A 23,088-nucleotide genomic window follows, 5' to 3' on the forward strand; every position below is an offset into this window, starting at 1 on the left:
GCATTCGTGCAAAACTGAAAGCGCGAACCACTGCTTTTAATCAGGGCAAGGCTACTGGAAACCAAATACCGAATACAAACCGTGTAGCTATTCCCTCCGCAAGGCAATCAAACAAGCTAAGCGTCAGTATAGAGACAAAGTAGAGTCGCAAATCAACAGCTCAGACATGAGAGGTATGTGGCAGGGTCTACAGTCAATCACGTACTACAAAAAGAAATCCAACCCCGTCGTGGATCACAATGTCCTACTCACAGACAAACTAAACAACTTCTTTGCTCACTTTGAGGACAATACAGTGCCAACAACACGGCCCGCTACCAAAACCTGCATGCTCTCCTTCACCATGGCCAACATGAGTAAAACATTTAAACGTGTTAACCCTCGCAAGGCTGCCGGCCCAGACGGCATCCCTAGCCGCATCCTCAGAGCGCAGACAAGCTGGCTGGTGTGTTTACGGACATATTCAATCAATCCCTATACCAGTCTGCTGTTCCCACATGCTTCAAGAGGGCCACCATTGTTCCTGTTCCCAAGAAAGCTAAGGTAACTGAACTAAATGACTATCGCCCCGTAGCACTCACCTCCGTCATCATGAAGTGCTTTGAGAGACTAGTCAAGGATCATAACACCTCCCCCCTACCTGACACCCTAGACCCACTCCAATTTGCTTACCACCCCAATAGGTCCACAGATGACGCAATCACAATCACACTGCACACTGCCCTATCCCATCTGGACAAGAGGAATACTTATGTAAGAATGCTGTTCATCGACTACAGCTCAGCATTTAACACCACACCGTACCCTCCAAACTCGTCATCAGGCTCTCGACCCCGCCCAGTCCTCGACTTCCTGACGGGCTGCCCCCAGGTGGTGAGGGTAGGAAACAACATCTCCACCCCGCTGATCCTCAACACTGGGGCCACACAATGGTGCGTTCTCAGCCCTCTCCTGTACTCCCTGTTCACCCATGACTGCATGGCCATGCACGCTTCCAACTCAATCATCAAGTTTGCAGACGACACTACAGTGGTAGGCTTGATTACCAAAAACTACGAGACGGCTTACGGGGAGGAGGCGAAGGCGCTCGGAGTGTGGTGTCAGGAGAATAACCTCACACTCAACATCAAAAAAACAATGGAGGAGATCGTGGATTTCAGGAAACAGCAGCGGGAGCACCCCCCTATCCACATCAACAGGACAGTAGTGGAGAAGGTGGAAAGTTTTAAGTTCCTTGGCGTACACATCACGGACAAACTGAAATGGTCCACCCACACAGACAGCGTGGTGAAGAAGGCGCAGAAGCACCTCTTCAACCTCAGGAGGCTGAAGAAAATCGGCTTGTCACCAAAAACACTCACAAATTTTTACAGATGCACAATCGAGAGCATCCTGGCGGGCTGTATCACCGCCTGGTACGGCAACTGCTCAGCCCACAACCGTAAGGCTCTCCAGAGTGTAGTGAGGTCTGCACAACGCATCACCAGGGGCAAACTACCTGCCCTCCATGACACCTACACCACCCGATGTAACAGGAAGGCCAAAAGGATCATGAAGAACAACAACCACCCAAGCCACTACCTGTTCGCCACTACCTGTTCACCCCGCTATCATTCAGAAGGCGAGGTCAGTACAGATGCATCAAACCTGGGACCGAGAGACTGAAAAACAGCTTCATTCTCAAGGCCATCAGACTGTTAAACAGCCATCACTAACATGGAGTGGCTGCTGCCAACATAGTGACTCAATCTCTAGCCACTTTAATAATTACAAATACATGTATCACTAGTCACTTTAAACTATGCCAATTTATATAATGTTTACATACCCTACACTACTCAGCTCATATGTATAAACTGTACTCTATACTGCATCTTGCCTATGCCGTTCGGCCATCGCTCATCCATATATATTTTTATGTACATATTCTTATTAATTCCTTTACACTTGTGTGTATGAGGTAATTGTTTTGAAAGTGTTAGAGTACTTGTTAGATATTACTGCATGGTGGGAGCTAGAAGCACAAGCATTTCGCTACACTCGCATTAACATCTGCTAACTATGTGTATGTGACAAATAAAATTGGATTTGATTCATGCAGTTCCTTTGGCTTTGATGCCTCATGATTGAGTATTGCTCCGTTCAAGTAGACTGTGATTTTGCTGTGATCTGAAAGGGGTGTCAGTGGGCTGACTGTGAACGCTCTGAGAGACTGGGATAAGGTCAGTGATAAAGTAATCTACAGTACTACTGCCAAGGAATGAGCTGTAGGTGTACCTACCATAAGAGTCCCCTTGAAGCCTACCAGACACGGCATGCTTGAGCTGCAGGAGTTGTGACCCGTTTTTGTTGGTTGTTTTGACCCAACGCTCTAACCACTAGGCTACCTGCCGGGTAGCACACGAGGACATTTTTCTCTGTTGAGATAATTTCCTTATTCATTTCTAGCCAAATGTAAAATGTTCCTGATTTGACTAATTTAATAGAGCGGGTTAGGTCTGCTCTATACCAAATTAGCATAACCCCTGAGTCTCTTCCCTGTTTCACACCTAGTAGTTTGGTGGATGGGACTACCAGCTCTCTGTAACCTTGAGGGCAACCAGTGGGTCCATCTCTATACCATGTTTCTTGTAGGATGACAATGTCTGTATTTCAAAATGATTTGATGAAGTCTTGGGTTCCTGCTCTTTAGGCCAAAGGCAGATGACCTCAGACCTTGTATATTCCAGGATGTCTGTCTCTCTCGCTCCTGCATCATTGTCTTTTTGCCTTGTGTGAACTCCCACCGTCCCTGTCAAATCCTCCCCCTTACACACACACACACCCACACACACCCACAAAGACACGTGCACACACACGCACACACACACACACACACACATATACACACACTGCCTGGATCCATAACAGCTCAAGCAAATAACAAGGAAGATTGTGTTTTTTTAGATGTGTTTTATCAAGCTGAGAAAGTTGAGAATTCAAAGATGCTCTCTTCATCACTTTATTTCCTTGTATGACAGGTGGCACTGAACAGTGTTATGCTGAACACGTTTTTTTCTCTCTCCTTCCTCCCCTCTATCTTTCTTCCTTCTTCCCTTTCTGTCTCTCCATTTTGTCTCCACCCTCTCTCTCCCTCACCCCCTCTCTCTTCATCTCTTCCCTCTCGCTCTCCCAGGGTTTCTTTCGGCGGACGATTCAGAAGAACCTCCACCCCGCCTACTCCTGTAAGTACGATGGCTGCTGCATCATCGACAAGATCACCCGCAACCAGTGCCAGCTGTGCCGCTTCAAGAAGTGCATCGCAGTGGGCATGGCCATGGACCGTGAGTGTCTCTCACACATTCACACTCACACATTACACAATTACACACATTTTACAAGTCATGTGGATGCTTGGACTTGTGACTCCTTGATGTAACTGAAATCATTTTATTTCTCCCTCGTTTTTTTTCTTTCCCTCTTTTTCTCTCTCAGTTGTGCTGGACGACTCCAAGCGGGTGGCCAAGCGGCGTCTGATCGAGGAGAACCGGGAGAAGAGGAAGAAGGAGGAGATGGTGAAGACCCTGCAGAACCGGCCAGAGCCCACCGGCTCGGAGTGGGAGCTGATCCGCATGCTGACCGAGGCCCACCGCCACACCAACGCACAGGGCTCCCACTGGAAACAGAAACGCAAGTTCCTGGTAAGAGGATGAGCACCATTCGCCTCGCCCCAATAGGGCTGATAATTTTGCCAGATTCTGGTTGACTGGCTGGCTAAATGGCTGGTTACATAAGTGTTTGTTTGGTTCTCTGTTTTGTTGACTGGCTGGCTGTTTTAGACTCCTTTGTGATGAATTGGGCTTTACGCTAAATAGCACCGTTAGCATTTATGTTGAGTGCCATCCATCATCTCGACTGCCGATCAGTTACTACTGTTACTACTACAGTATGTTCCCATGTTGTCCAGGCTATTCCTGTCAGGATACCCTGTGGCAGTACTGGTAGGACTACTGATTTCCATATGTTTTCCATGGGCCAGGTGGCTCTGGGCGCACAGCGGCAGGAAGTGTTAGCCAGGGATTAGGCCTAGCGGGTGCTGGCTTATCAGCTGGCTTCTTCACTCACAGTATGGCTGACACTAAGCCCTGGAAATAAGCAGGGGGTTTTATTAGCAACGTGCCCCAGGAACGGGTGATCTATCTGGGAGGAAAAGGGCAGGGGTCCCAGAGGCTCACTGTGTATAGCAGGTGTCGTGGTCGGTGTTGCTAGGCAACCGTGTTCAGGAAGTGGCGGGGTGTGAGGGGGAGGAAATGGGACGTTTGGAGTCAACACACAAACACCGATAAAGCTACCTCTTCACACATGTACACACACTTAAAGATACATTATGTTTCTATGTACTCTTTTTCACACACACTTACGATACAATGTCCCTCTCGTACACCCACATGTGCATGCACGCACACACACATACACACCAGTGTAAGGCCCCAATTCTCCCATAAAGGCTCTAGATTGAGAGAATCACCCATACCACAAACAATTAACCCGCAAAGCCACAGTCAATTTGCTTGTTTAAATAGCCCTAACCATTACGAGGTGTGTCCAAGCACTGCCAACCCAAAACCAAACATTGGATTTGAGCAAGCTGCAGGTTATACCAGCCAATATATAAAATAACGCCTTTAAACTGGTGCACGGAGAAACTTTAGCTCTTCTATAAATACCTGAACACATATAACATTTAAAACATGTCTCATCCATAAACCTAGAGTTTCTAGACTAGGGACCTTATAGACACTGTAGGTTTGGGATAGCGTGTTACAAGGGTGGAGCAATGGTTTTACTGTGGAGAACTAAGTACTAATGGTTCAATGTGGAGAGAGGGAGTGAGTGACAGAGAGAGTGAGAAGTATGTGTGTGAAATGTATATGTACTTGCATGTTGGCCACAGCAGTGACATAGTGTGTCTCTCTCTGGCGCTGTGGTGTGTGTGTGTGTGTGTGTGTGTGTGTGTGTGTGTGTGTGTGTGTGTGTGTGTGTGTGTGTGTGTGTGTGTGTGTGTGTGTGTGTGTGTGTGTGTGTGTGTGTGTGTGTGTGTGTGTGTGTGTGTGTGTGTGTGTGTGTGTTTAAAGCTCAGCAAAAGTGATGACGCAATGACATCACACCATAACAGAAATGTCCTATCAACTTATATACTCCCAAAATAGCCTACAACACGGCCCATCAGAAATGCACAGCGATACAAATCACATGTGGCTCTGGGCACAGCAGTGCTAATTTAATGGGACTCAAATGCCGGGCATTAGAAGAATGCTGAGAGCATTCCTGAACCACACCTACTACCAAGATAACACACGTCTAGCCTGAAGTCATATGATTAACCTAACAGATGAATATAGTACTTCACCTCTAACACTGAAATAGAAACAGGTCTGGTATGGAGTACCAGTAAATAAATAGTAGGGGTATGCCATACTGGTAAAACATGTGGACATATCACAATAATTAAAACAAAGATTCTAATTTGTCATTACCGCATGTCAGTCGCATGAAAAATTAACAAATAGACTTGAGAACTTGTGGAATACGCTCCAAAATGTGGTGTGACTGAGACTCGAGTGGACAGCAGTGTATGCATACATTTTGGTGTTTTGTAAGTGATGTCTCTTTGCATTTATCAAATGGCATACAAATGGGAACAGGAGTTGAGAAATATGATTTATTTCTTTCCGCATCTTGAGAGAATAAAAGTTGACATTCAAGACTAAATGAAATACTATCAGTTGTTTGATCGTTTTCACAGCTTTTCATTTCCTTTAAACTGATGTCATTTGGAAATCTCCCAGGTCCCTAAATGTCCTCAAATTTAACCAATCTCAACTAGATTGTTGATGATTCATTGATCATTCTGTCGATTTATGACATTCTAGCGAGCAAGTGCTTATTTGGAGTTCTAGACGAGCATTAAGTAATGACAGAAGAGAAGCTGCACATATCTAATTATAGACAAGTTGGCTAACAAATAGCCTTCCAAATGTCAGAAATTATAAGCAGAAGAATATGTACATGAGGCTTAAAAAGTCCCCCCCCCCCCCCTTGAATAACACTATTAGCTGCAGTATCTAATAATACATAACACTATTAGCTACAGTATCACAGTATACAGTATACATACAGTATACATAACACTATTAGAACTAACAGTTTTATAACAACCTAGTTTAGTCCTTAAAGGGACATTTCACCGCTGCTCTATTTCACTATATATGTCCATTAATATGTTAATTTATCCTATGTGTCATAAAAAATATTTGAAAAATCCTCACTACACGCAAATACGAGCGTTTCTGCATCTCACCGGTAGAAACGGGCAAGCTACATTTCGTGGTTGTAAAGCAAACGACAATATCCAGATTTCATAGTGATTTCAGGACGTAGGTACCGCTCTGTGGAGGTGTATCCAGTTGATGTGAGAAATATACAAATGCCTGTGTTTGTAACCAGCACTTTCAGCCAGAGTGTTTCAAAACGGAACTGAAGTCTCAACTGATGATTTTTTTCCATGTCGTCGACTGTTGAAAAGTGATGCTATTCCATCAATTTCCTACTTCACTTCGAAGAGGAAGGGATCCGATCAGCCAACATCAACGCTGCAGAAAAAAAAGTAAAGCTGAGGTAACGTTGCTAACATTACCTAGCTAACTAACTAGCTAGCAAACTACATGTTTTATCTAAACCAACATTTTGATAACTGGCTATCACAAAACGTTGGCTAGACATTCCAAAGCATGCCATGTGTAATTAGCCAGCTGCTATCTGGTAATGTGATTTGTAACTTTGCAAGTTAGCTAGCTAAAACGTAACCTAAAGAAGCTAATGCTAACTAACTACCGCAGAGACTAACGTTGTGTTCAATTTAGAGTCCAATTCCAACAACATCTGCAGTGGCATCAAGCTCAGCACCAGGAACGAATGTAAGTCACCTAAAATACCATACGAAAATCTACCAAATCTTTCCATGACTCCATGATGAGCAAATAAATCTACTGGAGCTAGGCATAAACATGGTCCGTGTCTTGTTATAGTTGGTGTGTTTTACAAGTAGGCTACAACCTCTACTGAAGTTCTCTGTATTATGGAATTTGTGTTGATTGTCTGTTGGGGGTGGTTATTGCGTGTGTGTGAAGGTTAGTATGCATGATACATTAACGTTAGGGGGGGTGAATATAGTACCTTGTTTGAGCGTGTATTGATGGGGACAAAGTAGTAAAATGTTGGCTAATCACTGACTACTGTGTGTCATAGAGACTAATCCTGCTGCTGATAATTAATCCTGCCGACCATGACCATGACACCAGCTTTAGACCCATTGGATGACAACTTTAAGCCTGGAATAAGCTCAAGGCCAACATCATCTGACTTTGAACCATGCCACGACAGCCAATGGTATTTATGAAAGCACAATATCATCTTGAGAAAACAAAATCACCAATACACTAAACTGTCTACAAGACAAGTGCCCCTCAAATGTTTCACACCCTTGCAATCAGTTATTTGGCATGGGGAGAGTAGCCCAATATTGGACCAAAGGAGGCTAGCGTTACTCTTTAGTCCAAGGACCTTACATGTTCTGTTAAAAGGGTGAATTGGCTCTGGAAGCTAAAACAGCCAAATACGCCATCTATACGTGAATCGATTCTCAATTGTGGTACGGTTCTAGAAACATATCCCTATACTTTCATATCACAAATGCAAAATACACATAACCTGTTTTAAAACAGCTCCAGCCAACATTATTTTTTCGGTGACGTTTTGTGGTGTCTGTCTTCCATTTACACACAGCTGTTCGAAGACGCTGATAGCTAATTAGCACAGGAAGACCTAACCCTATAAAGGTGTGAATCAATTTAACCTATTGTTTTTTTAACATTATTTCTCGCTGATATGAAAGATGTCCTTATGCTTCCAAAACCGTACTGCAAGCGATGCGTGTTAATGTTCAGACGGAGCGTCGAGGCTCTTAAAACTCCCCCTTACAGAAGACACCTTCGTCCAATTACTTTTATAAATAATGGAACTAAGTCATGGGGAGAGGGGCTGTCAGTATACTCTTCTAGCCTATTCACACTATTGTTGGCAGTGCTTGTCTACTCAACGATAAATGACTAGACGGTCTACAAGTCATACCCCCCTCAAACTTTTCACATCTTTGCTAACAGCCCATCTCAATGCCCAATTGACTTTAAGTGTAAAAAAAAACACATACCAGTCTACTGTACCCTTTTTTGTTTATAGATGAACATGGTTTATTGTATGGTTACACATTCTCATGATCAGTCTTCATGTCTTTTCAAGGAGACTTGCAGTACATAGAAATCATCTGCAAGAGGTCGAAGCAGTGGGTGGTGGAGAACATCACCACAGCGCCAAAGCCTGCTAAACCAGCTGCCATTACCCAACACAAGAAGACGTTCAGCACACGAATATTCTGGAACCTGCCAGGACCATTCAACCAACGAATCATCCATATACAGTTTGACTGATGCTGTAGTATAATATAGAATGCCTAGTATGCTGAACTGCATTGTGGTATAGTTATTGCTAGCTGTTGAACATATGTACACTGCTCAAAAAATAAAGAGAAAACTAAAATAACACATCCTAGATCTGAATGAAATATAATAATCTTATTAAATACTTTTTTCTTTACATAGTTGAATGTGCTGACAACAAAATCACACATTATCAATGGAAATCAAATTTATCAACCCATGGAGGTCTGGATTTGGAGTAACACTCAAAATTAAAGTGGAAAACCACACTACAGGCTGATCCAACTTTGATGTAATGTCCTTAAAACAAGGCAAAATGAGGCTCAGTAGTGTGTGTGGCCTCCACATGCCTGTATGGCTTCCCTACAATGCCTGGGCAGGCCTGGGGAACAGGCGGGCCAGTCCATAGCATCAATGCCTTCCTCTTGCAGGAACTGCTGACACGCTCCAGTAACATGAGGTCTAGCATTGTCTTGCATTAGGAGGAACCCAGGGCCAACCGCACCAGCATATGGTCTCACAAGGGGTCTGAGGATCTCATCTCAGTACCTAATGGCAGTCAGGCTACCTCTGGCGAGCACATGGAAGGCTGTGAGGCCCCCCAAAGAAATGCCACCCCACACCATGACTGACCCACCACCAAACCAGTCATGCTGGAGGATGTTGCAGGCAGCAGAATGTTCTCCACGGCGTCTCCAGACTGTCACGTCTGTCATGTGCTCAGTGTGAACCTGCTTTCATCTGTGAAGAGCACAGGGCGCCAGTGGCGAATTTGCCAATCTTGGTGTTCTCTGGCAAATGCCAAACGTCCTGCACAGTGTTGGGCTGTAAGCACAACCCCCTCCTGTGGACGTTGGGCCCTCATACCACCCTCATGGAGACTGTTTCTGACCGTTTGAGCAGACACATGCACATTTGTGGCCTGCTGGAGGTCATTTTGCAGGGCTCTGGCAGTGCTCCTCCTTGCACAAAGGCGGAGGTAGCGGTCCTGCTGCTGGGTTGTTGCCCTCCTACGGCCTCCTCCACATCTCCTGATGTACTGGCCTGTCTCCTGGTAGCACCTCCATGCTCTGGACACTACGCTGACAGACACAGCAAACCTTCTTGCCACAGCTCGCATTGATGTGCCATCCTGGATGAGCTGCACGACCTGAGCCACTTGTGTGGGTTGTAGACTCCGTCTCATGCTACCACTAGAGTGAAAGCACCGCCAGCATTCAAAAGTGACCAAAACATCAGCCATGAAGCATAGGAACTGAGAAGTGGTCTGGTCACCACCTGCAGAACCACTCCTTTATTTATGGTGTCTTGCTAATTGCCTATAATTTCCACCTGTTGTCTATTCAATTTGCATAACAGCATGTGAAATTTATTGTCAATCAGTGTTGCTTCCTAAGTGGACAGTTTGATTTCACAGAAGTTTGATTGACTTGGAGTTACATTGTGTTGTTTAAGTGTTCCCTTTATTTTTTGAGCATTGTATATAATGGTGTTTTATACATTTTTTAATATATATTTTTTATACAAGTGTACTGACAAGTGACTAAATGATTCCAGCTGCATCAGAAACCAATAGTGCTGACTTTTTAAATTAATTGTGATATTCATGAAATGTACTTGGGTAAACTAGCTTCAATCTTACTGCTAAAAGAAATGATGAAGGTCATTGGTGTATCATTTAAACTTTAATTTGATGGCAAGTAAACATGTTAAAATAAAACCGATTTGTCTTCAAGACCAAGTTTATTTGCTCTGGAGACCGGGGTGAGTTTACATGCAGGAAGTTATGGCAATGTATGACATACTGTATATACAGTAGAAAAATATATACTAATGTTTATAATAAATACTAGTTCTACAATCGGAATACTTGCATACAGTGGCTTCAAAGTATTTCCACCCTTGACTTTCCACATTTTGTTGTTACAGCCTGAATTGAAAATGTACTACATTTATATATATTTTTTGTCACACACCTTACACACAATATCCCATTGTGGAATTATGTTTTTCAAGATTTTTACAAATGTCTAAAAAAGTCAATAAGAATTCAAACACGTTATGGCAAGCCTAAATAAGATGCACTATGCAGAAATCGCTCTGCCATTTCCTGGATGCTAAAATTCTAAGACCAATTTCAGTTTGTGACAAAAAAACGGTTAATAACGTTATTTTATGTTCCAGGCATTTTTTTTCTACTACCAGAACAAAACGCAACAAAGCACCTATGCAAAGTCCCCACTCTTGCCACCCAGAAACGTATTATTCCATTGTCTGCCTGCAAGCTGAAAATCTTTTGCCTGTGCGTGTTTAAACTACCTGCCCCCGAACCATAGGTTACTGATGTCACATTGAAGCTTTATTCAGAATATATATATTTTTAATTAGCTTGAGAATAACTAATTAACTTTTTCAATGCTAGTTAAGGATATCATAGGCCTAGTTTTCACGTTGGATTGATTAACTACAGAAAGGTAAGACGCGTTAATAACGAGCTAGCTCAAAGGACAGTCAACGTTTCTCCATAGAAGCCGCTCCTAGGTATAATTCTGTGGACCTAATCCATATAATGCATGTCATAACAAATGCCCAGTGCTCCAAGCCTCCTCAAACCCACTTGTCTGTCCATCATGCACGTAAACAACTAGCTTGCCTGCTGTATACGCACTGATTGGTGAAGTAATTTAATGAACAGGCTCAATCAACCAATGACGTCTCCTGGCAAGGAAAAAATAATACAGCTATAATGCATAATTATGTCTGAAACACCCTCTTATCACTCATAATTATGTAGGGAGACTGGGAAAAACACCCCAGATAGTGTCTAGTGGTGAATTTTCTCTTTAATGTAACTTTTCTACAGTATGTAATGCATTTTGTTAGCACTTGCTGTAAGTCGCTCTGGACAAGAATGTATACTAGTAAATAACTTACATTTAACAGTAGCTAACAAGCCATAGACTATCTTTTACTGCCCAGCCACTTGGAATCAAAATCACCGGCCAAATCAAAAAGCTCCAGTCCACTCCAACTCCAGCCTTGTGTCCTGCAGAGGACCCATTATATTATGTCTAACCTATTTGATTGAAGGTCAAGATGGAAAGAGCCCCTCTGCAAATTGAATTGCTTGAGTGATGATGAGGTTGTTTGAGGGCATTGGTTACAATGGATTGTTGACATTACTTTTGTGTACCAGTGCCCCCTGCAATGCCAGTCTGGTCACCCAACCTAGCTTCAAACCTCAGTGTGCTAATAGAGTGGTTTAAAAGACAGTAAATGCATGATCTTTGACCTATTTTAACAAGCGGCTTAGACAGGGTTAACATACTTTGGTTTACCGTCTTTAACCCCTGAATGACTTTGTCAACCTTTGAAACCAAGACAGGTTCATTTTGCAGTTGGTTTGAGTTAGTTCACTACAGAGCTGTAGAATGTGGCATGTTTTCAGTTGAAATTAGTTTGTTTTTCTGTTCTGTCAAGATAGAACTATTTCTCAATTCTGAAACATAAACACAGCTGTCCTTGAACAACTGAAACCCAGCTTTAGTTAGGCTGAGGAAAACGTATATGCTGTAATCAAAGCATTATTGTATTATTCCAATTTTAGGTAATTACCTGACTCTCAGGCGCATAATCCTGACAGTCACGCCATCCATAAGCTTTGTATAGATTGTGCGTCCTTAATTATATAAAATAAGACAAAGCCTTATGTTATTTTACATTTCAGCCTTTTCTCAACTCACAATGAAATGGGATGGACTAAGGTTAAGAGTTTAAGTCAGATGTGTCTTTTTATAGAGCCTCATAGAATCCCATCTGCTAGTGGTGCATGTAAACCAACCACGTATTCTGCATATGACCATGAGCTTTGTATCTCTTAAGTGGATTTTCTTTAGCACTTTAAGAAGTTGTTTACTCATCTTCCTCAAATATGTCAACCATTTGTTTTTTTTTACTATGCAGTCGTAATGTCTGCTATATCTAATTTCACACTTTTATTGGATGTGCTTAATTCATGGCATCTTACTAGCAACCAAGTGAACACACTCTCATGGCATAACAAAGGACTTAACTCAAGTTTCTTGACTTGTGTCCCTGTGTCCCCTGTCCTGTCCCCTAGCCGGAGGACATAGGTCAGTCTCCGGTGGCCCCCACATCGGACGGAGACAAGGTGGACCTGGAGGCCTTCAGTGAGTTTACCAAGATTATCACCCCTGCCATCACCCGCGTCGTCGACTTTGCCAAAAAACTGCCCATGTTCTCGGAGGTAAAGCCCTGTGTGTGTGTGGGCGTGGAATGTAAAGCCCCCTCAGCACACTGTATGAATCACAGCACATCTAAGGAATATACACACCACAATGACCTGCTATAGGAACTTTGAGGGAATATTGGCATCTTGAATACACTACGTTTATGCATGCAGAAAGTGCATGTTGAAATGTGTATAATGTGCATGATGTACATTTTCTCTGACAACACCCTGAGGAACAAGGTCATAGGGCAAACAAAATGGCTTTAATGGGTATCCAGAGCGACTTACAAATTGGTGACTGCTGCTGAACATTTACCATTAAATTTTACATACATTAACATTATTTTACATACATTACACACGAAGCCTACACCACTGCAGCTGGAAAGTATGTAGACTTACGTAAATGTCCTTTGAAATTTCAATCGAAGAATGGAAAAGGGCCTTCAAGTTAATGTTGTTTACATTCCTTAACCGTCTCTCTTGCCCTCCCTTTCTCCTCCTTTCTCTCTCTGAACTGAACATGACATGAACAGGCTGCTGCCAGATCTTACCCATCCTATTCACTATCGAACTGATCAATGCACGCACCCTACTATTACACACACACAAACACAGTCTTGCGCGGCTAACCTTGTGGGGACATACAATTAATTCCCATTCAAAATCCTATTTTCCTTAACTCTAACCTTAACCCCAAAACCTAACCTTTCCCGCAAACCTAACCCTAAAACTAACCCTAGCTCCTAACCATAAACCTAATTCTAACACTAATTCTAACCTTAACCCTAAACCCCTTTAGAAATAGCATTTGACCTTTTGGGGACCAACAAAATGTCCCCAGTTGGTGAAATTGTTGTTTGTTTACTATTATTGTGGGGACTTCTGACTTCAAACCTAACTCCTAAACCTAACCCTTTACCATAACCTTAATTCTAACCCTAATTTTAATCTTAACCTCACCCCTAAGCATAAAATAGCCTTTTTAGTAAAAGTAGTAAAACCAAACAGACACACACACACACCTCTGTGCTATCTTACTATTTGATGAAAATCTAGTTTTTTATATTGGTGTACAATTCAGCCTATTACTGTGACCGACCAATAAACTCTGCTGTTACTCTCATGTCGTTTCCCCCCTCCCTCTCTCCTCTCCTCTGTCCAGCTGCCTTGTGAGGACCAGATCATCCTATTGAAAGGCTGTTGTATGGAGATCATGTCGCTGCGCGCCGCCGTGCGCTACGACCCAGAGAGCGAGACACTGACCCTTAGTGGCGAGATGGCGGTCAAGCGGGAGCAGTTGAAGAACGGCGGCCTGGGCGTGGTGTCGGACGCCATCTTCGACCTGGGCAAGAGCCTGGCGCAGTTCAACCTGGACGACACGGAGGTGGCGCTGCTGCAGGCCGTGCTGCTCATGAGCTCAGGTGAGGACGGGGTCAAGGGTCAATGGCCAGAGGTCAACTGAGGTCATTCAGGTCAGAGGATTCAGGCCGAGTTCCAAATCCACCCCCTAGCCACTACTACCTAGGCACTTTGTGTGGATCTGAAGGAACTATAAGTAAGTATAAATAAAATCTGCTGTACTATTAGCTGAAAACAACTTGGCCTACATCTTTCCCTCTGAAAGGCTAGGTGGAATTTTACCCTCTCCGTTTACTGACACTTTTTTTCCCTCCCTCCCGTTGCCCCCGGCCACAGACCGCTCGGGCCTGACGAACATTGACAAGATCGAGAAATGCCAGGAAACCTACCTGCTGGCGTTTGAACACTACATCAACTACCGCAAGCACAACATTCCCCACTTCTGGCCCAAGCTGCTGATGAAGGTGACAGACCTGCGCATGATCGGGGCGTGCCACGCCAGCCGCTTCCTCCACATGAAGGTGGAGTGTCCGACGGAACTTTTCCCCCCTCTCTTCCTAGAGGTCTTCGAGGACCAGGAAGTGTGAGTGGCACCCCCGGAGGAAGTAGTGGAGCAACTTGAGGCATCTTGGGAAAGGAAGGGATGTTTTTCTGAAGCTGGGAAGGATTTTGGCAGGACTTGTGTTTTTCCGACATTTACGTGGTAAACAACAAACAACGCAACCAGCAACAGGAGTCAAACAAACAGGATTTAATTTTTTTTGACCAACCACCTCTTCATACCTGTTTTTGGGAATCAGTTTGGCGGCCCTCCCTGTCTGAGCACGGTGTTTTATCCAGTGGGAGTTGCAGCCCTTTGCCAAGGCCAACACACACAGACACACACACTCTGGCTCCCCTCTCAGAGCCCTATTGAAGGCACCTCAGTTGTCACACATTGCCACTAGATGGTGTTCTTTGCAGGTTTGCACCTGTTTGAATTTATGGCACCCATCTTTTAAAACCGGTCAGTTAATTATACTCCCCGAATTAGTGTAAGACAATGATTCAGGAGATGCGTCACTGACAACACACCGGGACACACAGAGGTACTGAGTGTGCCATATAACTCCTACCGTAGAGCAAAGCTACTAGTACCTACAATCATGGCTGAACACAACTGAGCCATTTTCAGACTGGACCGTGAGCATGTTTTTAACCAAGTCAGGTGCTGTATTATAAGGCTACTCCAGTTGTCTGAAATGTGTAAATGTGTAAAACTACAGACCACGGCTCCGTATCTACCTTTGGTTCTGTCATTAGGCAAGCGCCTGTGACTGGCACTCTCTCAAACACACACACACACACACTGGGCAGACCTGCCTTGTCATTGCCTGTGCTTCTGGTGCCAACAGTAGACCCTCTCATGAATGACAATTGAGCCCTTTTCTCTCCACGGAAGGTCATAACAGTGAACAAAAGAGAGAAAGAAGGAGAAGCGCCACTGGCAGGAGTTCTCAGATGAGAGGGGGGAGAGAGGGAAGAGGGGAGGAGTAGGGGAGAGAGGGAAAATATAGATTTAATAGCTGGCAAGCAGATTCAGTGCCTGGAGACTGAACAGCATCCTGAAACACACACACACACACACACACACACACACACACACACACACACACACACACACACACACACACACACACACACACACACCTACCCTCAGAAACTCAAAGCCTTATTTACTGTATATACTGCTGTGCTGTAGCCCTGACCTGCAGGGTAAGTAAGTCTGAATCCGCGCCTGTGTGACTCAGCTCAGTATGGCCCCTTCAGGCCTCCATACTCAGTCGTCGTTACTGTAGGGGTCACTGAGAAAGGGCAAGGCCAATGACGGCTGCCATTTACCTCAAAGTGGGCACACCCTCAAGGCTGGGGCGCCGCCAGGCTCTACCTCACCTCTGGACACAGGGCAGCTGCCCCCAGCCTCCTCCCACACACACACACACACACACACATACACACACACACACTTTTAAGGATACTCAACAAACACACATAGGCACGTGTGAACTCGTAGGCACACATACATTAAGACAAATCACACAAACACAGGATACACAATGTCAGTGTTATCACTCAGACAAAAGGAAATACCACTGAAGACAGGAGGGCCTGCCTTTCCCTACGGTCACTTATCTCTTTTTTGGGGGAGGGGAGGATGGTAACCATTATGTTCAGCTTTTCTCTTTTTTGTTATGTGGGACCAAGTTTCTCAATTTGGAATTTGGAATCACTCTCCTTTTTTTTCTTCTGTTGAAACTGAAGCAAATCAATCACGTGACGGAGTACAATGGACAGTCCAGCTGTCGCCCTGGAAGAGGAGCGATACACCGTGAGGAAGCGTAGAACCCCAAGGTGGCCAGGCCGTAACTGGCTGTGTTTACCACTGTTTTTGAGGGGGAAAAAGTTCAAATACAACATATTTTTATTGAATGCCAAGCAGTAGTTTTTGAACGAGTGCACGAGGCGGAGGGAGGGAGGGAGGGATGAATGGATGGATGGGTTTCAGCACCCCGGGAGCATGTGGATGAACGCCTGAAGACACGGGCGGAATCGGGATGGCGGGTACTCATAGCAGATGGCCAAGCGTCGCTGCCTCGACCTCAACCGCCGTAGGAGGAGTCCAAACTCAACCTCAACCACTGGAGGAGGAGTCAACCAAGAAATCCACTGCAAGCAGACCTCAGACCGCTCTGGTGGAGCAGCCAGAATCCCCTTCCATAGTGCCCCACCCTCCCACTCCACTAGTCTCCCCACCCCCGGCCCTGGCCCAAGCAACGCTGGTCTGGGTTTTGCACTACTGCAGTGGTCCAAACCCCTCTCCCCACCCTCATCAGCAACTACACAACCTAGCCCCAACTCATCTGTCAGTCATGAACCTTCCTCTGGGAGTCCTGGCCTACTCTAATGGAGGCCCACTGGGACGGGGCTCCCAACCAACCCCGTCACATTGTCAGTATTAAATCAACAGCCTTCCTCCAACCGTTACCCACTGGGCAGGAGACGTCCCTGGACACCAAACGGAATCTAGGCCTCTCCCTTGTGAGACAAGGATGGCCATAGCAGCTCACTTAGGGTGGCGTCGCTGAATGAATGTGAACAGCGAAGCAGCAGTGGGAGCGAGTGAACGAGAGAGTAGGAGAGAGCGAAGGGAGCGGGACAGAGAGACTTCCTTCCATCCTTCATCTGGCATGGGTTAGAGGGGGATCGTCGCCCGTTGTCGAAGCACCGTTTGTGAACTTGGAGAAGGGGGAGATGGCAGTATATCAGATGGTCTCCCCCTTCACTTCTGCATTGTAACATTTAATCCCCCCCCTCATAATTTCCACAAATACCCCCTTCAGCTTTCCATAAGGAGAACCACCAACTTTCAAATGGAGACGATCGGCAAGAGAAACAGAATCGGCACTCAATGGATTAAATTCCAAGCTTCTTTGAAAAAGAATCAATAACAGAAAAAAAGTTATCGCAATAGTGATGTCCTTCATTCTCGTGAGCCGATTGGGTATGTGTGTGACAATAGGGGTTGAAATGCTGCTTTACCTTCTGAGGAATTTGTTTTTTGGGGGGGGGAAGTATATGATTATGAACCCAGAAAAGCGAAATGAGGAAAAAGATGACTTTAAAAAGACTCCTGAACAAAAGTTCAACGCTTGGAGAATAAGCAGTTTCTTTCTCTCTACATTTTATCTCAATGTTATTTTTTGTTGATGTTTGTTTATGACGCTTAGACTGCTCTGTGTAAAACGGGGAAAAAGAGCAGCCGTAGTCACTTTTTGACGATGCGTGCAGTGTAACGTAGACAGAAATGTCACTTATTTTTCACATCACCTATAGTTTGTGTTGACTTCTCTGTTGTCTGTGTATTTGTCCGATTGTCCGTCCCTTTTATCAAGAGGAATTTACAACAAACAAAAACAGGAATATTTTCTTTTTATATATATTTTGTTTCCTTTTTTTTTTAATGAAAGACGACTTTGAAAAAAAAAACACAAACAGGAAAAATAATGCAACCCAAAAAAAAAAAAGTTTTAAAAAATGAAACACAATCTTCTCATACCTCACACAACACAAAACTCAAATGAACTTGGGAGGAGTGATGATTCACGGGCGCATGTGGAAGTGCGCAAAACGATATGTGCTTGTGGCCCGTGCGCATATGCAGTGATTACAGAAGACTTACCCTCAAGCCTTTGCGCTTGCTACCTATTAAATTGGTTCTAGGAGGATCGTGGATAGGACACCTAACATTAGTAAAGTCTTGCATCATCATCAGATGCTGAAATGGATTGCTGGCTGGCAGTTGGCCACTCCCAGATATTTCCATGACCATAGATAGTGAAGCCAAATGTGAATGGCCCAGAGCTTGGGGGAAGTCTTTTGTAATGGCTGAGTGCTCTATGGTATTGAATGTAGCTGACAGGACGGGGCTGGATTTGAGCCCGGCACCCACAACCTCACTTCCGCTCACCAGCAGAACGGATGGTGGTGTCACATCGATGTTACACACAAACAAACTGAGAATATTGCCCATCTGCAAGGTGCAATACTTTTTCACCCCCCCAAAAAAAACTATGTTTGATTTTTATTTTGTTTGATTTTGGCCATAACCAAGGACGTAAATTCAGAAAATGAAATATGAAAAACCAGTATATGTACAATCATATGCAACACTCACAAACTGGATGTTGAGGCTTGAGCACTTCCTTGCCAGCTCCTGCATCCCGCCATCTTGTAAAGTAAGAAAAAATGCAACGTCTATTAATGCTTCATACATCTGTGTGTGTGCTTGTGTGTGCACTCTCACATGTCGACCCATATTCACAATTACCCCATGACTTTATTAAGCTGACCCTGTGCCTCTTGTTCTCAGAAAGGAGATAGCTAGCCATCCCTACAGTATGTCCAGGCAGCAAATCTTAATGCTTTCATGGCTACAATGTGTGTCTACCTACAACAGACTGGTCTCTCCATGGTTAATGATGAGAGTGGGTAGAGAGTGGGGGGGGGGGGGGTATTGACCTTAAACAGTGGTTCTCAACTGGTTTTGTCCCGGGACCCAAAATGAATCCGGTTGTCTCACTCGCGACCCAATATTTGCATCGCGAAAAATAATTGCCAACATACAATCTGGAAAACTATTATATGACGAGAACCACATCCCCCGCCTCTTTCATTGTCAATAATACAATTTTGCTCATATTCTTGATGAAGAATGTTAATAAACTCACTGGCTTGAGACCCACAAAATCAACCAAAATAGTGCTGCTAACAGCTCTATATTGAAGAAAACATTTTCAGAGATTAAATCATTTACACATTTAAATTCATTATCACACTTTCTACCTGGTTTAAGTCGTTTAAGTCAGCCTGGAGTATTTATTTATTTTTATTAAAAAAACAGTGAGAATCATTGATCTAAAGTCCTTAAATAACAAAGGGTAGGGGAATGTCAAGACTTCACTAATATTCCCAATATATCAGTTTGCCTGGCTACTGCCCACTACATTCATTTAGGAAAGCCCATTAAATGGAATCCCCCAACACCCCTGTTCATTCATCAGCTGTCTTATCATGGTTCAGTCCAACAGGTTGACACATGGGAAGAGGGACAGGATTGTCTGTGATGTTTTGTTTTTTGGGGTTTTGTTTGCTCCACCTTTACCAAACAAAAAAAGAAACGCAAGTAGCAAGATGTCTATGCAATTCCCCTCCAACCCTTCCAAAAGCGTGCTCCCTTTACTGGCGAGCCAGCCTGCCAGCCATGCTTATATTAAAGCGGTGTCAACCTTGTCTGGATTCCCCCAACTCAACTGCATAAATCCCAGTGATTCTTATTTGATCTGGGAGCAAAGACCCTTGCTACTCTGTGTTTGCCGAGGCTCAGGGCTTTCAAGTGAATGGACCCAGGTTTGACGGGATGCCCAAAGGCCTTGTCTTCATTCTCCAACCATGACCTAGCTCACCGGTTGGTGCCTGGGGACCAGCAAGCCCACTCGTTGAGATGGCAAAAGGACAAGTGGAGTTGGAAGGACAATGTTGATATCATAGAAGATTGGATAGAGTTGTGCTGTTGTAAACTGCTCCAGAATCTCTGTGCGTGTGCGTGAGTACGTGCATGGCTGTATCTGTGTTACAGTATTTGTCTACACGATACAACACTCTCATGGTTCGGTGGATCAATTCAGTGCTACCAAACAAGGCCCATGCAGCCTCAGACGTGAATTGTGTCTTTGTGTTTTTCTTTTAGAAATTAGAGTGAAAAAATTCATCACTTGCATGGTTGAGCGTTAAAATATTGAATCTACCCAGTAAGCAAAATTACGTTGAAGAGATGTCGAAAGTACGTATTTTCCAGACGTGGAAGTAAGGTTCATTTTCCATTCTGAATGGAAGTTGAAAATATGTAACATTTTATATAAATTATATAACATTAAATCAATTGAATATTGGAAAGAGGAGCCATCAGAAGATTGCAGCAAATATTATTTATTATTTCCTCCACCGGTCACATGCGTTTATGTGAGCTTGATGTTCCAAGCATTCCAACCTACAGAATAAACCAGCAGACCACGGTTACAGAAATATTATTTTCTTGCTATGACTGTGATATGTTGTTGTTTATCTACCTTAGTTGACTGTAAGTCTGTGGAATGACCAAAATGTACATGTTAAATGTAAAAACAGACACTTGCAAAGCATTCTGTGTGTTATTTGTAAATATAAAATTGAACCTTTATTTAATTAGGCAAGTAAGTTAAGAACAAATTATTATTTGCAATGACAGCCTACCCCGACCAAACCCGGACGACGCTGGGCCAATTGTGCACCGCACTATGGGATTCCCGATCACGGCCGGATGTGATGCAGCCTGGAATCGACCCTGGGAATGCAGTGACGCCTCTTGCACTGAGATGCAGTGCCTTAGACCGCTGCACTACTCGGGAGCCCTAATGAGCTCCGCCCCCAAACAAGTACAAATTTGGTTGGTCCGGACCACACCTAATCTGAACAAATCATAGATGTCAAGGCTATGTTTCACAAGTTGGAACATAACAGTACGTTACAGCACAGTACAGTAGCTACAGTACGGTAGAGTACAGTTTAGTTCAGTAGAGTATATTAGAGTAATGTAGGGTAAAATACAGTATATTATACTGTACTATACTTTACTGTGCTGTACTAAACTATACTTTACCCTTCTTTACTTTAATGTACTCTACTGTACTGTACTGTAATGTACTGTGCACTGCTGTACTTGCTCTCCAAACTTGTGAATCATAGATGTCTTTGATTGGTTCAGATTTGGTCTGGCTCAGACCAAATCTGACGTATATGTTTGAGCCAAATTAACGCCGGTCCGGACCAAATCTGAACCAATTATAGATGTCTGTTTGGGCCAAATAAAGGCCGGTCCAGACCAGACCAAATCTAAACCAAACATAAACGTCTATGATTGGCTCAGACTCGCTCTGGTCCGTGGACGTTAAAACCGCACCAAAAAAAGAGGTCCGAGGGTAAAGTAAAGTATAGTCCAGTAATCCAAAAGACGTCAGCGTAAGTCCGTGCTTAGTGGGTAGTGGCCAAATTAATGTACTTCAATACATTATGGTGCTCAGTGGGAGGTGAGTTACGTACGTTGGTGAGATGCGATTGGCAGGATGACCTCTAACCTCTCCTCATGATGGTCAGACACCTGCAACTCACGAGACACAGGCGAATGCACTGATGAACGAGCCAAGTTACCACATCAACAAGACCGCTTTAACTGGCCGTGCACTGACATAGCAGCATGTACGTAGTTGTGATGCACTCTCAATAGCCTAGATTCTAAAGGCTGTCTGGAGAATATTCTAGAAAAGTAGTCGTTGATTGTGTTAGCATGAAGACTTTAAATACACTGATTGCACCCGATAATGGCCAAACAGCGCTTACATTTGAACTGTTACTTTGAACTAGTTGAACCGTTATATAAGTGTTGGTGTAGCCTGGAAGCCACAGCTGTTGACAAAAAAAAAATGTTTAACCAATGTTTCTGGGTAAGCTTTTAATGAAGTGAAATATCTGAGTGAGTGGTGCTGGTCTTGTCAGACCCTATTAGGTTGTTATCTGTGAGACAATATGAATTTGCATGATTAGTTTTAACATGCACCCACCCATGAGAGTGTTGGCTAGAACACAGTGACCCATTCTACACACACACACACACACACACAATCGCAAACACACACTTGTTTCCCGGACTGGATAAGAAAGCTATTGAAGGATTCTCTCAGGAAAAAATAACATTTTCTAAATAAATGATGATAAACATTAGATGAACCACCATTGTTAGCTCATCTTTTTTTGCTCTCTGGATGGAGAATGTCATGGTATGTACTGTTTGAGTCCTGTTCTCCTGCTCTTTGGTTTTGGATCGTTCCATGCAATTCCTTTGCTATTTTAAGTAGAAATTGTGCTCCAATATTGCATTTTTAAAAGCCTGTTATATTGAATTAAGTGCCCTTTAATATAGATCACATGGATAATTAAATAAATCAGATTTTCCATTTTAAAGTCTTGCTTGAGTGCCAAAATTCTGCAAGATGTGAGCTGAACTCTCAATTTAATAACTATTCTGTATGTATATATATATATATGAATAAATATTGAACATTAACAGTCAAATCATAGTGTAAAAGCAGGTCAGCTGGTTTTACTCTTTGCCATTTTCTGGTGATTTGTGGTGGAAAACTGTCTGGGATGAGCATAACACATCAACCCTGTTGCCAATACATAGACTGGGCATGTTTTGACAAAAATAATTAAATACTTGAATTCAATTGCCCCTCCCTGTTGCACAGAACAAGCTTCCATCCCCCCTGTCTCAAGGGGATTCATGGCTGATTCAAGATGAATTTGTCA

At 43.7% G+C, this 23,088-nt stretch overlaps 1 protein-coding gene and 1 long non-coding RNA gene across 5 annotated transcripts in view; both read left to right on the forward strand.

Annotated features, from left to right (window-relative positions):
- Window positions 1-22,507, forward strand: part of LOC135505040 (thyroid hormone receptor alpha-like) — a 155,853-nt gene extending 133,346 nt beyond the window's left edge. For 3 of the 4 annotated variants that reach the window (XM_064924062.1, XM_064924063.1, XM_064924060.1), the window contains 5 exons: window positions 3,176-3,323; window positions 3,475-3,680; window positions 12,655-12,801; window positions 13,952-14,210; window positions 14,485-22,507. In XM_064924062.1, the coding sequence (XP_064780134.1) occupies window positions 3,176-3,323; window positions 3,475-3,680; window positions 12,655-12,801; window positions 13,952-14,210; window positions 14,485-14,735 (1,011 nt within the window). In that variant the 3' untranslated portion in view covers window positions 14,736-22,507. The other variant, XM_064924064.1, reaches the window with a different exon arrangement.
- On the forward strand, window positions 3,697-10,401 carry LOC135505042 (uncharacterized). The gene is made up of 4 exons (XR_010450202.1): window positions 3,697-6,657; window positions 6,903-6,956; window positions 7,288-7,428; window positions 8,338-10,401. It is a non-coding gene; the product is annotated as an uncharacterized LOC135505042 (long non-coding RNA).
- Window positions 22,508-23,088: the final 581 nt, after the last annotated feature.

Source organism: Oncorhynchus masou, chromosome 18 (assembly GCF_036934945.1).
Source record: "Oncorhynchus masou masou isolate Uvic2021 chromosome 18, UVic_Omas_1.1, whole genome shotgun sequence".
NCBI classification, from domain to species: Eukaryota; Metazoa; Chordata; class Actinopteri; order Salmoniformes; family Salmonidae; genus Oncorhynchus; species Oncorhynchus masou.